This window comes from Muntiacus reevesi, chromosome 8 (assembly GCF_963930625.1).
Source record: "Muntiacus reevesi chromosome 8, mMunRee1.1, whole genome shotgun sequence".
Lineage (NCBI taxonomy): Eukaryota > Metazoa > Chordata > Mammalia > Artiodactyla > Cervidae > Muntiacus > Muntiacus reevesi.
This window is the reverse complement of record NC_089256.1, coordinates 49,894,788-49,912,428: the sequence shown is the minus strand read 5'-3', so window position 1 is coordinate 49,912,428 and position 17,641 is coordinate 49,894,788. Positions and strand designations below refer to the sequence as shown.

The 17,641-nt window shown below is 36.8% G+C and overlaps 1 protein-coding gene across 4 annotated transcripts in view; it reads right to left on the bottom strand.

Moving 5' to 3' along the window:
- SENP5 (SUMO specific peptidase 5) overlaps window positions 1-17,641 on the bottom strand; it is a 46,567-nt gene that overhangs the window by 13,289 nt on the left and 15,637 nt on the right. For all 4 annotated transcript variants that reach the window (XM_065943311.1, XM_065943312.1, XM_065943310.1 and 1 more), the window contains 5 exons: window positions 15,483-17,023; window positions 8,011-8,116; window positions 7,717-7,855; window positions 7,416-7,463; window positions 3,243-3,320 (listed from right to left, as the gene is read on the bottom strand). In XM_065943311.1, the coding sequence (XP_065799383.1) occupies window positions 3,243-3,320; window positions 7,416-7,463; window positions 7,717-7,855; window positions 8,011-8,116; window positions 15,483-16,992 (1,881 nt within the window). In that variant the 5' untranslated portion in view covers window positions 16,993-17,023. The remainder of the gene's footprint in view (window positions 1-3,242; window positions 3,321-7,415; window positions 7,464-7,716; window positions 7,856-8,010; window positions 8,117-15,482; window positions 17,024-17,641) is intronic.

Below are 17,641 nucleotides of genomic sequence, written 5' to 3'. Positions count from 1 at the left end.
TCATTCACTCATTTTTCTATTGAGTTGGCGAGGTTGTTTTCTTATTGATGTGTAGAAGCATTTATATATTTAAAAAATATTTCTTTGATATTTGATATATACATTTGATATCAAATATTTCACATAAATATCAAATTTTTCCCAGTTTACTGTTTACCTTCTTATATAGTTGAATTAATTCATTTTTCTTTTATATCATCAGAGTTTTAAGTTGTACACAGAATGGATTCTGCTGCTTTGAGATTAATTTTTTAAAATTCTGCTCTGGATTTTCTTTGTACTGTCATTGTTTCACTATTTGTTGCATTCCAAATTCTTGGTTGTTCCATGATTTTTCTTAATGTAATCAAACTTAGTAAGTACTTAATTCTTCTATTTTTCCTTTTTTCTTTAATAATAATGGCATTTATGACTATCATTTTTTTCTCAAAAGAGATTTCATTTTATTCCATAGCAGCTGCTAAGATTGTGTTCCCTTTTCTGTCCTTTACTAGATCATTTGTATATAATCTATTTTCTTTTAGACCCAAGGTTTATATCAAGTAATATGTATATGTGTGAAAATTTTAAAGATTTTTTTAGACAGCTTTTATTATTTATTTTTAATTTGATTGAACTGTGGTTAAGGAATGGTATATGTAATAATTATGGCCAAGTACATGATCAATTTTTACAAATGTTTCTTGGATATAAGAATAAATGTATATTCTCTTTTTTGAGGGATATAAAGATCTAGTATAAATCTATTAAGCTAAAAACACTGGTTGTATTTTTTATATATGGTCTTATTTTTTATCTGCTAGATTTGTCCAACTATGAAAGAGGTCTCTCAATATCACTATTTACCAAAGTCTCCTTGCTTTTGTAATCACTGTTATGTCTCCTATATACTAAAATTTTATCACAGTGTACTTTTCACACTAAATTCTACTTCATTTGCTATTAATACTACTGTTCCTCCTTTTTGCTTGCCACTGCCACTTCTTTCTTTTGGTTTGCATTTGCCTAGTACCTGTCACTTTACTTTCAAGCTTTTTCATATTATGTTTGTTTCTTATACACGCATATAGTTTGATTTTCTGATAAAATCCAATCTGAGAGCATCCAGAGGATGGAACAATTTAATTTATTCTATTTAATGAAATGACACTGAATTATACTTGGCTTTATTCCTTCAATTTCATGTTATTCTTTATTCAGAAATTTTCCCATGCTATTTACAAGACATACCTTGTTTTACTGTACTGTGCAGATACTGCATATTTTGTAAATTAAAGATTTATGGCAACCCTGCATAGATAAAGCCTATTGGCACCATTTTTCCAACATTTGTTTACTTCATGTCTCTTTGCCACATTCTGGTAATTCTTACAATATTTCAAATTTTTCATTATTTTTTTTTTCAAATTTTTCATTATTATTATACTCGTTATAGTTATTCGTGATCAGTGATCTTTGATATTATTGCTCTAACTCACTCAGGCTCAGGGAATGGTTAGAATTTTTTTTCAAACAAAAAGGTACTTTTAATTAAGGTATGCACATAATTTTTTTTACATAATGCTATCACAAACATAAGGGACTATTGTGCAAATGTAATTTTTATATGCCCTGGGAAAACAAAAAATCTGGTGACTCACTTTTTTGCAATATTCATTTTATCGCCGTGGTCTAGAATCAAACCAACAATACCTTCAAGATATACCTGTCTAACCTTTCTCTACTCCATATTACATATGATCATCTTTCCTCAGCTATGTAACTTCTCCTGGTTAAGTAGCATCCTAATATATGGATGTCTATACATATATTTATTTATATATATTTTATATTTACTTTTATTTATTTATTTGGCTGCACCAGGTCTTAATTGTGGCATTCGCAATCTCTGTTGCAGCATGTGGGATGGCTCTAGTTCCCTGACAAGGATCAAACCCAGGACCCTGCATTGGGAGCCCAGAGTCTTAGCCACTGGATCACCAAGGAAGTCTTGGACGTATATTTTTCATTTGACCAATCCCCTACTAATTAGCTGTCCTCAATTTTTCTAATATAAACACCACCACAGCCCATCTAGTGGCACGAGTTACGTGCTTGGAAGTCATCTTTCACAATTCTTCTTCTTCATTCCCCATAACCTACTCATCACCAAGTCCTGTTAATTTACTTCCTAGGTCACACTCGTATTTGTGTACAACTCCCATCTCTTCTACTATTGTAATTTAAAGTACAGTTAATCTGCAGTGGCCTCCTACTCACATCAACTTTGCTCCCACATTCATCCATCTTCAGTGCCACTAGAGCAAAATACAAATTGGATGTCGTCACCCAAAACCCTTCAATAGATTCTTACACATTCAGGATAAAATTTAAAACGTAGACCACAAGGCCCTGCATCTCTGAATCAGATTCTCTTCATGCCACTCTCTTCTTTGGTCTCTGCATTCCAGCTATTCTTTCTTCTCCCATGCTTCTACCAGCATAATATAAAAATGATGACCACTTAATGTATGTTTATCATGTGTTTAGTGATTTACATGCATTCTCATTTAATTCTCACAAGATAAATATAACTGGCATTTCCATTTTTTAGATGATAAAACTGAAGCTTAAGGGAATTAAGCAATTTGCCTAAGGTCTTACAACTAGTTAAGTGGCTGAACCAGGATGTGAACCCAGGTCTAAATCCTGAGTTCATTATTTCCCCAGATGTGCACTCTTCAATTTAGTTTATCTTGGCATTACTGATGATGCCTTGCACAAAAAACCTACCTAGCAGCTGTTTGTACTTTGCAAAAATAATTTACACCCACACTTTCATAAGACTTAATATCAAAAATAGAACATAAATAGGCTTTTAAAATAATGTTTCTGACACAGTCAATGAATACAGAGAGAAATTAAGGTTGGAAAGAACCTTAGGGATTGCTTTATCATTTTGTTTTTATAAATAACCAATCTGAAGCCCAAATTAACCATCTTATCTAAGTTGCATAGCCAGCTAATAACAGTGTCAGAACCTTTAACTTCCAATCCAGTGCTTTCTGTTATAGCAGATTCCAATCAACTGGATAGATTCAGGAATTTTACTAGTGTCTTGTCTTTCAAACAAAAAGATTTAAAAGAAGTAATAAAAAACAACTTTAAGTTAATGGGCCTGTTTCTACTATATATCATATTGGCAGTAAAGAGAGCTTCATCTGCATTTCAAATTTAGAATAAAAAAGAAATAAAGCAAATACCTTTTTAGTCCATCTTTTTACTCCATTATACCCTTTGGTAACCAGCTGTCTATGAAAAAAGCTGTTGAAGAAGTGAACCTAGAAAGACATCAAATACAAGCACTCAAGATTATATTAGGCTGTGTCAGGACTTAAATTCATAACAAAAGGGAAATTTAAAAATCCCTGAATGTAAGACAGACCAAAAAATGAGGAAAAGTTTTTTCATAAAAATAATGACCAAAACATACATTACAGCAATTCACAGAAGGCCATTTCAAATTTTCATTAGAATGACCTTACAGATGTGGTCTATTATCAGAACTGGACTGGGGCAGTAAACAGATGACCTGAATCCAATCAAGTAAAGAAACAATCTGATAAATCTCATCAAATCAGGTGATAAAGTTGAAAAAGGCTATGAAAGAATAAGGTAACAGCTTGAACTCAAGGGGAAGTATAAAACTAATCCCATCTGAGGAATGTGGATTTGGAGACTCCTATAGTCACAGTAACTATAAGAAGGTCACTGTTAACACTGAAGAAATTACTCTAGTCATATGGCGCATCATGTTCTGCATCCTTTGCCTTTTCAAAATTCTGGCTTATAAATGAGTATCAGCTCACCAGAGAGAGTAAATATACTATGGTCTTCAAGCATTTACTCAGTAACTTTGACTCACTTAAGATGATAAAACTGCTCCATTTAGTGATAAGGTTCTCAGGATGTGGCCATCAGACCAGCAGTGTAAGTATCACCTGGGAACGTGTTAAAATACAAATTCTCAGGCCACACTCCAGACTTAATAAAGCAGAAACTATGAGAGTGGGCTCAGCAATCTGGTATCTGAGGATTCTGATGCACATTTGTTTTGAGAACCATGGAGCTTTAGATATCCATAAAAATGCTTATAGTAGCCATCTCTAGGCAGAGACTGTCCAACTTCTGAGTGCATCAGAATCTGAAGTGCTTATTAAAACAGATTGCTAGGACCCACTCTTCAGTTTCTGACTTACCAGAAATTTTGGATGAATCAAAAAATTTGCATTTCTAGTAAATTCTCACATGATGCTGATGCTGCTAGTTTGGGGACCATACTTTGAGAACCACTTTCAGTTAGTTCAGTCACTCTGTTGTGTCTGACTCTTTGCAACCCCAGGGACTGCAGCATGCCAGGCTTCCCTGTCCATCGCCAGCTCCCGGAGCTTGCTTAAACTCAGGTCCATCGAATCGGTGATACCATCCAACATCTCATCCTCTGTCGTCCCCTGCCTTCAATCTTTCCCAGCATCAGGGTCTTTTCCAAGGAGTCAGTTCTTCGCATCAGGTGACCAAAGTATTGGGAGTTTCAGCTTCAGCATCAGTCCTTCCAATGAATATTCAGCACTCATTTCCTTTATGATGGACTGGTTTGATCTCCTTGAAGTCCAAGGGACTCTCAAGAATCTTCTCCAACACCACAGTTCAAAAGCATCAAATCTTCGGCACTCAGCTTTCTTTACAATCCAACTCTCACATCCATATATGACTACTGGAAAAACCATAGCTTTGACTAGACGGACCTTTGTTGGCAAAGTAATGTCTCTGCTTTTTAATATGCTATCTAGGTTGGTCATAGCTTTTCTTCCAAGGAGCAAGCATCTTTTAATTTTATGGCTAGTCATCATCTGCAGTGATGTTGGAGCCCCCCAAAAATAAAGTCTGTCACTGTTTCCATTGTTTCCCCACTTATTTGCCATGAAGTGATGGGACTGGATGCCATGATCTTCCTTTTTTGAATGTTGAGTTTTAAGTCAACTTTTTCACTCCTCTTTCACTTTCATCAAGAGGCTCTTTAGTTCTTCTTCACTTTCTGCCATAAGGGTGGTGTCATCTGCATATCTGAGGTTGATATTTCTTCCAGCAATCTTGATTCTAGCTTGTCCTTCATCCAGCCCAGCATTTTGCATGATGTACTCTGCTCTATAATTTAAATAAGCAGGGTGACAATATACAGCCTTGACGTACTCCTTTCCCGATTTGGAACCAGTCTGTTGTTCCATGTCTGGTTCTAACTGATGCTTCTTGACCTGCATATAGATTTCTCAGGAGGCAGGTAAGGTGGTCTGGTATTCCCATCCCTTTAAGAATTTTCCATAGTTTGTTGTGATTCACACAGTCAAAGGCTCTGGCATAGTCAATAAAGCAGAAGTAGATGTTTTTCTAGAATTCTTTTGTTTTTCAATCATCCAGAGGATGTTGGCAATTTGATCTCTGGTTCTTCTGCCTTTTCTAAATCCAGCTTGAATGTCTGGAAGTTCACGTACTGTTGAAGACTGGCTTGGAGAATCTGGGGCATTATTTTGCTAGCATGTGAGATGAGTGCAATTGTGTGGTAGTTTCAACATTCTCTGGCATTGCCTTTTTTGGGAACTGGAATGAAATCTGACCTTTTCCAGTCCTGTGGCCACTGGTGAGTTTCCCAATTTGCTGACATATTGAGTGCAGCACTTTCACAGCATCATCTGTCAGGATTTGAAATTGAAGTTCAGCTGGAATTCTATCACCTCCACTAGCTTTGTTATAGTGATGCTTCCTAAGGCCCACCTGACTTCACATTCCAGGATGTCTGGCTCAAGGTGAGTGATCACACCATCATGGTTATCTAGGTCGTGAAGATCTTTTTTGTATAGTTCTTCTGTGTATTCTTGCCACCTCTTCTTAATATCTTCTGCTTCTGTTAGGTCCATACCATTTTTGTCCTTTATTGTGCCCATCTTTGTATGAAGTGTTCCCTTGGTAGCTCTAATTTTCTTGAGGAGATCTCTAGTTTTTCCCATTCTATTTTTTCCCACTATTTCTTTGCACTGATCTCTGAGGAAGGTTTTCTTATCTCTCCTTGGAAGAGAGATAAGAACTCTCTTCGGAGAGAGAGTTGGAACTCTGCATTCAACTCTTCGGAACTCTGCATTCAAATGGGTATATCTTTCTTCTTCTCCTTTGCCTTTAGCTTCTCTTTTTTCAGCTATTTGTAAGGCTACCTCGGACAGCCATTTTGCCTTTTTGCATTCGTTTCTCTTGGGGATGATCTTGATCACTGTCTCCTGTACAATGTCATGAACCTCTCTCCATAGTTCTTCAGGCACTCTATCAGATCTAATCCTTTCAATCTATTTTGTTACTTCCACTGTATAGTCGTAAGAGATTTGATTTAGGTCATACCTGAATGGTCTAGTGGTTTTCCCTACTTTCTTAAAAAATTTGCATTTCTAGTAAATTTCCACCTGATGCTGATGCTGCTGGTTTGGCGACCATACTTTCAGAACCACTTTCAGTTGTGTCTTTTTTATACTGTGAAGGTTTAGAATTAAATGTAGTGGTAATAAAGGGAAATTATAGTTTTGAAATGAATACTTTTATGTTAAAAATCATCTGTATGTTTAGATTTACACTTTAATAATAGAATTTGACAAAATAGAGAATATGACAGATTAATTTCATGATTCCAATTTAGAATGTTTAATCAATTTTTTATTTTAAGTGGAAAGTTATGACATTTTGTCTATATTAATAAAGTGTTGGAATCTGAGATTCCTTATATTTACCTGTTTAAATTATTAGACTTATGGAATTACTTTATAAAGTACTTAAAAAGGTTTTGCTTTATTGGAAAGGTTTTGCTTGTTGAAATTAATAGCTACCAATCAGGCAATCAGTATTCAGGAACAAAATATATGATATTAAAAAAATAGCTTTTTGATATGTAACTAAACTCTTGAGGGAATTTTAGAGTTTAATGGGGGTTAGTTTGTATTTAAACTGAGTATCAAAGATTAATCCAAGAAAAAGTGAAGATGGATATACTTTACTACATTTTTAAAGAGAATAAGACATTAAGTTAAAAAAATTCTTTAAATTAAATTTAAAAGCTTAAAGCAAACAGTCCTTTTTGCGCATGTAAAAAAGAAAAAAAAGCCTCCCCAAGATATCAAAAACACACCAACTCTGAAATAAATAAGCAGGAAAACACCGGCATGACTTTATGCTCACATGATTTTATAGAACTTATGCCCAATTCTAGCACATGATCAAGACAAATATCTTTTTAAAAATCTAAGAAATATGAAATAATTACATTAAAATTTTTAAAAAAGAAAAAGCTGCTTTCTTTTACATACAGGACCCTCTCTCCTGTAGAAAAAGTTTTCACTTACTTTGTCTGGGACTGCATCCATTATCAGCTCACCATACATATTTATGACCTATAAAAAGTCAATATAATACCCATTAACCCTACATACAATTCAGAACATTCACTCAGAAAGAACAACATAGCTACTGCTAATAGTAATCAAACCTTTCTAATACTGGGTGAGTGAGCAGTCACTTCAGTAGGGAATGAAGAATACTTGACTCCAAAAGATAACTGTGAGGCCAACCCAGAGGCTGCATTTTACATTTCATTGTCCAACATCCTCTGCAACTTTCCATGGTAAGAATATACAATACACTCACCTGGTCATTCAGCCAATTCTGACCATCCAGGGTTGCTAGATCATCCATATCCAGCATGTGCTTATTGTAGAAGATGCGGAAGTTGCACTTTTGATGTCTGGCCCGATAGTTTGTTATTTCCCTATTGATAAACGGTTTTCTGAAACAGAAATATTTTGAAAGTAAAACAACAACAACATAAGTTTAACTCAGTTTACTGTTAAGTATCAGGGTTTGTTTTTTTTAATCAAGAGAAAAGTCCTATAAGCCAATAATTTTCTTTTCAAGGGCTTAACTTAAGCATCATTGACAAACCTATTAGAAAAGTCTTCATTAAAGACATCTTTTAATCTTCCAAGGACATCTTTTTCACTGAGTGGGACCAAACTGCCATACTTCTTCATAACCTCGTCTAGGAATCCTTAAATAAAGGAGAGAGAAAAGTTAAGGTGGAAAAGGCCGCTTTCAGCAAAGTCATTGTCCCAATACTTAACCTATACCCAACATATAACATATGTTTAAATTACATTACTAAATGTATTATGCTAAAAAGAAATCTTTTAAAAGATAAGGTATCATTTCACACTGGATTGCTAGAAAGAGAATAGCTAGCTGAAATTAAAGATTGACATTTTTCAGTAGTTTAACCTTGGAGAAGAATCCTATCTCCTAAAGGTAAAATCTAAAGGGTTTAATCACCTGGTTAAATGTGTCTATCATATTTGGTAACTGAAGAAATTATCCTTTTAAAAATCACAGAATTGTTGAGATCACCTTCACTTGTATTTACTATTTGATAAAGGTATGAACTTTCACATCTCAACAGAGGACAAATTCTAAGGCATTTTTAATATCATACAATTTGATAGTTATTATACTTATGATACTGCATAACCCTATGAGGTCAGCTTTACTGGATAATAGCTGGTGACGCACGTTTTAAAAGAGCAAACAGAATTAAAGGATGACTTCTTGGCTAGAATACAGGCTAGTCTTTACATCAATTTAAGTAACATGTATATGCATTTTAATGGCTTCCAAGAGGATCCACTGAAGAAATATACCTAAAAATATCCCAGGAAATAAAACGAGGATATATTTCTAAGTAACTTCAAAGAAGCTGAGGGAAGGTTTAGAGGCTCACAGAAGAGCAGATATGACTTAGGCTATTCATTGATGCTGAGTGGGGAGAGCAACAGTCTGCTAACCGTCAGTCTGACAGTTAAGTCCACTGTGTTTAGATAGAAAAAATGAGGACTGTCAGTCACTTATTTTACCCAGTCCTCTTTCTGACTTCATGAAGGGCCTCTGTTAAGCATCAATATAAAATGGACAGGAATGATCACAACAAAGTCTGTTCTAGGCAGGGAGTGTTTTGTATGGGAGAGGAGAAGACAAAGGTGTGGAAAACTTACTTTCCTCCTTTTACTCTCCCATCAGAGGCTCCCAATTTGAAAGACTTAAGACAAGAGTATAGTAAGAAGAGTTGCTTGCCTATGTCTGGTTCTGGTCTAGGATTTAGCCACACAGAAGAGAAAGGGAGTTCCGTGTTCCAGTTTAGTCAGAGGAGGAAATGAAAATTCGGGGCTTCTAAACTAGGAATTCATTCAGCCTTACATTTGCCAATGAGATCCAGTAGGCACCACACATATAAGCTATGTGCGTGCTCAGTCGCATCCGACTGTTTGCAACCCCATGGACTGCAGCCTGCCCAGCTTCTCTGTCCATGGGGATTCTCTAGGAAAAATACTGGAAGGGGTTGCCATCCCCTCCTCCAGGGGATCTTCCCAACCCAGGAATTAAATGGGATCAAACCCAGGTCTCCCGCTTTGCAGGTGGATTCTTTACCAACTGAGCTACTAGGGAAGCCTGGTAAGTGCCTACAGTGTTTACTGCATCTTATAGTTGTCTAAGTACAATCTTGTCTCTACATGGGAGGATGGACACAAACAGAAGATAAAAATTCCCAATATTTGAGAAACTACATTTAAGGAACAAATTTTATACAAAAATATTGCCCCTAGTAACAAAAAATTAAACTTTAGGCCCAACAACCTTAATTGAGACTCTTCAAGTAAGAAAGCAATCTCCTCTACCAAACGAGTGTGGACCCAATCCCAAACTTGTAACAAGAGGTGTCCTCATTAACAATGTCATTTCTGGATGACAGCGTTTAGGGGATTTTAAGTTATGTTTTCTTTTATCCATATTTTTTGTTTTTACTTTCAGATGCTAAACATGGATTCGTAATGCACTAGGAAGACCCTAACTGGTTCTTCAAGGAGAGCCCTAACAACGATGACTCACTGAGGCACACCATTTTCTCACTAGCACGAGAAATATAAACAGTCAAAAAACACTTAAAAGCCAAGCACTAGAATATCTCATTTCATCCTTATAACTATCCTATGCATTAGATAGCATCCCTACTTTTAAAATGGAGACAGGAGGCTTAGGGAGGTTAAATAACTTCCCCCAAGACCCTTAACTAGGATATGGCAGAACTCAAGATTCTGATGTAGGTTATATGATGACAGAAACTGTGCCATTAACTTGTGTGGTGTGCCACCTCCAAAGCAGGAAATATCTATGACCTGTTGTTCTCTACAAAAACAAAATAGTTCATTTTATTTTTCCCTTTTAATACCCATGGGTCAAGACTAACTCAGAAAACAGACTTCTTAAAATGAGAGGGAATTTCCTGGCTGTCCAGCAGTTAGGAGACTCAGCTTCCACTGCAAGGGGCAGGGTTCAATCTCTGGTTGCGGAACTAAAACCTCACCTGTTGCAGGGTGTAGCCAAAAAATAATAATAATAAAACAAGAGTTACATCCATTATTTACCCACTTGTTTTCATCTAACCAATGAGCTAAAAAAGGAAAATGCATTTGGAACACACAATTTCTTTCACTCCAAAAGTACTAAAATTTTAGTATGACCAAGAAACAAGCAATATACAGTATTTGCAAAAAACAAAACAATGAAAAACCAGAGTTCAAATTATATTCCACCTTGTAAGTACAACAGGTAATTATATGAAAACCAGAAACGGAGTTGTTTTTTAGAAGTTAAGTTACTGATGATGTTAAACCGTGTTAGTTTTTTTAAATAACTGACATGGGTCACTTGGATCATTTGAAAGTGGAAAGGAGTTCATTATGTTAGGTATATAAGAAATGCCAACACTTGGTTCTCCAACAAAATACAATACACACATCAGAAAGGTCTCAACAAAAATAAGAGAGAGAGGTACAATCTATATATGAATAAATTTAAGGAATGTGCAAAACCTAAGTGAAAAACACTACAAATTCTAGTAAGAGACACGGGTCAGTAAATGGAGTAATTCTTTGATTTTTAAACAGGAAAGCTCCATATTAAAATGAATGCAATTTTCCCTAAATTAGTCTACTAATGTAATACCAATCAAAAGCCACTGTTTGTTGGGTTAACTGAAAAAACAAATCCAAATGTATCTTGGGACAAACATGTGAGAAATTCTTAAAATTTTCTGAAAAAGATTAAAGGGGAGTAGTGAAGAGGGGCAAGAGAAAAGAGGAGTAGGAGGGCCTAGTCCCATTGAATTATAAAACCAACTGCAAGTGACTGAAGCAGAAGAGCACTATCACAGAAACAGAGAAACCATCCAGAAAGGAATCCAAATGGCAGGCAGCATTCCATAATCATGCGGAAAAGATGAATTAACAAAGAGCATTAGAAATACAAACTAAATCTTTGATTCACAAAGAATGAATTCACCAAATTCATTTTGGTGTAAAGAATGCAGTAGGAATTTTTTCTAAACAGCTACATGTAAAAATAACACAATAGTCTAGAAAATAGAATTGAATATTTTTATAAACTTGAAATGAGAAAAAGCTGAGTATTTTTTCTAGTATATGACTGCAAACATTTTAAAATGTGGCAGCCACCTCATAATTCCTTTAGAATTTTTATGCCCTTCTGAACATGTATGTCTTAAAAATGTAAGTAGCAAACTATATTCATTCTTCTTGAAGCTGCTTTTTTACATTCAACACATGAATTTTTTTCCTAAGTCAATTCAAAACAATCTAGTAGTCCATTAAATTGATTTGCCATATTTTAACCAATTCTCTGACAACCATTTGTTACTTTTTAGCTGTCTAAACAATGTTACAATTAAAGCCCTCAATATATCCTCATTCTAGTGTTTCCTTAGAACACAGTTGCTAAAATTCACATTTCTGGGTCAAAGGACATGTGTACCTAAACTTTTCATATTTTCACTTATGAATTTTCTTGTCTATATTTATCAGATTTTAATGTTTATGGAATCAAACCGGCATACTTTTTTTTACTGCTTCTGAGTTTTCTATCATGCTTTAAAATGTCTTATTATTGTTAGACTGGGCTTCCTTGGTGGCTCAATGGTAAAGAATATGCCTGCCAATGCAGGAGATGCAGATTTGATCTGGTTGTGAAGATCCTCTCGAGAAGGAAATGACAGCCCACTCCGGTATTCTTGCCTAGGCAATCCCATGGACAGAGAAGCCTAATGGGCTATAGTCTATGGGGTTGCAAAGAGTTGGACACAACGACTAAACAACAAGCTTTCAGTACTTGCTGAGATGCCATGATTTTTCTCCTTTAGCCCATTAAAATAATTATAGGTCACTAAATGTGTAAAAACTATAAAACTGTAAAAACTCCTATATCCTCACGTTATGCTACAGTTTAAGTCTAGGATACATTCAGTTTATCAACTTTTTTTTTAGAAGTGCTCCATCTGTATTTGTAAGTTAATTGGTTGTTGTTCAGTCATGTCCAATTCTTTGCAACCCCATGGACTGCAGTAGGCCAGGCTTCCCTACCCTTCACCAACTCCCGAAGCTTGCTCAAACTCATGTCCATCAAGTTGGTGATGCCATCCAAACATCTCATCTTCTGTTGTCCCCTTCTCCTCCTGCCTTCAATCCTTCCCAGCATCAAAGTCTTTTCTAATGAGTCGGCTCTTTGCATCAGGTGGCCAAAGTGTTGGAGTTTCCGCTTCGGCATCAGTCCTTCCAATGAATATTCAGGACTGACTTCCTTCAGGATTGACTAGTTAGATCTCCTTGAAGTCCAAGGGAGTCTTAAGAGTCTTCTCCAACACCACAGTTCAAATGCATCAATTCTTTGGCGCTCAGCCTTCTTTATGGTCCAACTCTCACATCCATACATGACTACTGGAAAAACTACAACTTTGACCAGATGGACTATTTTTGGCAAAGTAATGTCTCTGTTTTTTAATACACCACCTAGGTTTGTCATACCCTTTCTTCCAAGAATAAAGCTTCTTTTAATTTTATGGCTGCAGTCACCATCTGCAGTGATTTTGGAGCCCAAAAAAATAAAGTCTGTCACTGTTCCCATTATTTCCCCATCTATCTGCCATGAAGTGATGGGACCAGATGCCATGATCTTTGTCTTTTGAATACTGAGTTTAAGCCAGCTTTTTCACCCTCCTCTTTCACCTTAATCAAGAGGCTCTTTAGTTCCTCTTAGTTTTCTGCCATAAGGGTGGTGTCATCTGCATGTCTGAGGTTATTGATATTTCTCCCAGCAATCTTGATTCGGGCTTGAGCTTCATCCAGCCCAGCATTTTGCATGATATACTCTGCTCTCTAATTTAAATAAGCAGGGTGACAATACAGCCTTGATGCAGTCCTTTCCCAATATGGAACCAGTCCATTGTTCCATGTCCGGTTCTTACTGTTGCTTTTTGACCTGCATACAGGTTTCTCAGGAGGCAGGTAGGATGGTCTGGTATTCCTATCTCTTTAAGAATTTTCCAGTTTGTTGTGATCCACACAGTGAAAGGTTTTATCGTAGTCAATGAAGAAGAAGTATATGTATTTCTGGAATTCTCTTGCTTTTTCTATGATCCAGCAGATGTTGGCAATTTGATCTCTGATTCCTCTGCCTTTTCTAAATCCAGCTTGAACATCTGGAAGTTCTTGATACATTTAATTGGTATTTGTAGGTAAATGCTAACCTGTTTAGGTTTAGAAATCATGGTTCTGCTAACCTCACAGCAGGAAAATTTGTCTTCATTCTAGGACAGCATAAACAACAGGAAAAAAATTTTTAAATATTTTTCTAGGACTGTCATTTTGTGGGAAAACGTTTTTTATACATACTGGACTTCCCAGGTGGCACTAGTGGTAAAGAATCTGCCTGCAGTTCAGGAGATGCAAGAGATGCGGGTTCAATCCCTGGGTTGGCAATATCCCTTGGGGGAGGAAATGGCAACCCACTTCATTATTCCTGAGTGAAAAATTCAATGGATGAGGAGCCTGACAGGCTACAGTCCATGGGGTTGCAAACAGTCAGACATGAGCGAGCCTGCACATATAACTGGTGGAAAAAACAAAGTGTTCAGAATTGTTTAAACCACCAAGAAGTAACTCTCCTAATTCCCCAAAAAAGCCACTTATAACAATTTAATATATGTGTCATGTCCTACTGGAGAAGGAAATGGCAACCCACTCCAGTATTCTTGCCTGGAGAATTCCATGGACAGAGGAGCCTAGCGGGCTACAATACATGGAGGTGTAAGAGTCAGACATGACTTGGCGACTAAATCAACCAATCAGTCACATCCTATACAAATGCATGTGCATACATATATACATGCACTCATATGTGCATATGTATTTTTTAACAAAATGGCCTCCTGTTCTGCTACTTGCTTTTTTCATTTTATATAGACAATGGTCAGTATCAAGATACAGATCAAATTTATTCTTTAACAGCTTCATGGTATACTGCCTGGACATGCCATAAATTGTTAAGTCGATAGCAACATTTGTTGTAGTTATCTCCAGTGTTGTACTACTAAGACAATACTATAAGTAATGTCCCTCTACAAATATATTTGTACTCTTCCATATCTTAGCTAGATGGCAAAAAGGAGAATGGGTCAAAGACTGATACTGCTGTGCTGTCTGCCAGAAGTGTTTATACCAAACAACTTCACGGGGCAGATTTTGACAGGAAGACATTAGAGCATGATGTAAAAACTTGAGCCATAAAGGAAAGACAGACACATTTTACCATGTAAGAGTTGAAATTTTCTGTTAGACAAAAATATTATATACAAAGTCAGGGTACTGAGGTCTTTTACAAAAATTTAATTTAAAACCTTTAAAATTATAATGATACTAAAGACTATGAGGGTAAGATCACCGTATCCTGTTTGTTTCCACATTCTTAGAGCCAGCACTGGTACACAGGAGCTTGTCATATACTAAACAAAATATAAACAATCCAATAGGAAAATAGTCAAAATTATATACAAGCAAAAAATGGCAAGCAACTATAGAAAAATACGCTCAAATTTTAAACTTAAAAAGGCAAATTAAAACATTTCTCATGTGATCTATGAGACTGGCAAAATTTCACAACTGCAAACTGGTTTAATTGTGAATGGATAATTTAACAATTCTCTTAAAGTTTTAAGTGTAAGTATTCTTTCACCATTATTTCTACTACTAGGAATTTAACTTACAGAAACAATCATATAAGTACAAAGAAGTAATTTCATTGTACCACTGTTTATAGAAGGGAACAACTAGAAGCAACATAAGTGTCGTCGATCAAAAATCACATCAAAACTATGGAACATCTATATAATAAAATAAAAGAAAAATGTCTAATTGCTTAAAGGGAAACTTGTGGAAGGAAAAAGGAAAGGACTCCTAGAAAAGATAACATACAGCAGGTGTGGGCTGGAGATTGGGGGAAAATAAAGGAAGAGTGCATACCAGAAAGGCAGATTGACAGCTGTTCATCATCCACTGGAGAGGCTTTTTGACTGTTCTTCCCACCTCCCACTTGATTTTCTAGTTTGAGTCCACTGCACGTCAGAGGAGCCTCCAGTGGACTTTTACAGTAAGGGTGGTCCAGCAACTTAGAACTAAGAATATTCTGCTTGAAAGAGCCATCCTCATCCATCTGGCACGAGATCTCATTTTGAACAGTCTCTTCAGACACAGGCCCACCTACACTCCTCACAGACTGATCTGTCCCGGACACTGACAGTTTTACTCTGTCATCACTGACAGGACTTGTCCGATTTTCCTGACCCAGAGTCATAACTTCTCTCTCAGTTTCCAAGATGAACATGTTACTAGAATGATGTTCTGGTAAGGGGATGTCATGAATCAGCTCTGTATACTCCCATTTAGGAGAGGAACAGGGTGACTGGTCCCAGGTGTATGTAGCACTGCCATTCTGTTGGTCAGGGAATGCTTCATCTAAACTAAGCTCCTTGTCCAAGAGAGGGCTTCCTTTAGTGTGGCCCTCAGGCACATGAGAGTTCTTTCCCTTCACCACAGCATCGCTGTCCATATCTGGAAAGTATGGTTGATGCTGACAAGAAGGGTCTTTAGGCTCCGGGGAAGGGAATGGGCTGCAACTGCCACCCTCACCGTTCTCCCTCAGGGTCTCTTGATGGTCCCCAGTAACCTGAACCCAGCTTTGCCGGGCTTTTTTTAGCTTGCAAACTTTGCTTTTTGTTCTGAAGTGCTGGGATCTGAGAATCCTGTACCGAAATCTAATCATGGATAATTTCTCATACATCATATGAGGAGATACTTTTATTCTTCTATGTTGGTTAAGTTGAAATTTTTTTGGAATCAAGGGTCCCCCGTTCCTGTGGTGCTCCAGCCCTGGGTAGCAGCCATAACAAAAGCGCTTTCTCTTATGGTTGCTTAAGGTGACCACAATTCTGTCACTCTCACCTGGATTCTGGCTCTCCCCATTGAACTTCATAGGAAAATCAGAAGCTTGTGGCTCCGTCCTAGGTCTGTGACCATTGGCCTGACCTAAAACACTATTCACTGATAAGTCAACAGCTGCCTTCAAGAGACTTTTCTCTCCAGAATATTCATGATCAGAGTTCTTTGCTGATGACAGCAACTTCTCTGCCTGGAGTTTCAGGAAGGTCCTTGAGGAGGAAATGAAGTGCTTGGTGTCCTTTCTTTTCACTTTAGAGGAGAAAGTACAAAGATTCTGGACAGCCACGTTGCCTTTTGTCTTTGCAAAAAGTGGTTCATCTTGGATCCATGTTTTCTGGATTTGAAGGGCCTTCTTTCTGCACTGGAAATGCCTCAAACGCCTGCTCCAAGTAACTGGCCTTCCCAGCTTGGCTTTCAGAATGCACAAGTGTTGGTGAAAGTAGAACTTCTTAAAGCCTCCAAACCCAGTATTCCATTTCTCAGAAAAGGCCAAGTGGATTCCTTTCCTCCATAGAATTTTCCTCTGTTTTTTCATTTTTCTGATGCATAATGAGATCTGTATGCAGCTGTAAAGAAGAGAAAGAAAACTTTTACTTCTGCCCGAAAAATAAGGTCATTATGATATATTCACAGCAAACTTTAGAAAATTGAAAAAAAGCATATGACACTCAATATAAGATATAATGAAATCCCACCTGATCAAGGCTTTTCCTACAATGAAAATGAGGGATAACGGAAGACATGACTGACTGCTCCAACATAACCCCATTTACTGTGTCTGCCTCTGATAGAAACAAGTTTCAATAATCATTTCCCAACATGCAGCCAGTTTCTGATGAAGCAGAAAGGGCAGGGGAGTCAGGAGAGAATCTGTAAGATTTAGCTTTGTCTCTCATTAGCTAAGTGACTTTAAGCAAGTCACCTGAATTCTGTGTTCTCATTTGTAAAATGAAGGATGGAGAAGGGAGATGCAACCAGACACCATTTAAAACTGAGTCTCTATCAAAACAATTTGTTCCATACAACAAATTTTGTAAGGAAGGAAATACAAAGGGAAGGCAAGGCAGGGACTTTTACTCTGTAAACTGTCATCCACAGGCAGATAGTCAATAAATGCATGCAGTCAGTGCCTCAAAAGGGAGACCAGCCTCCTCTTAGTCAAAGACTTTCTGAATGACTATGCA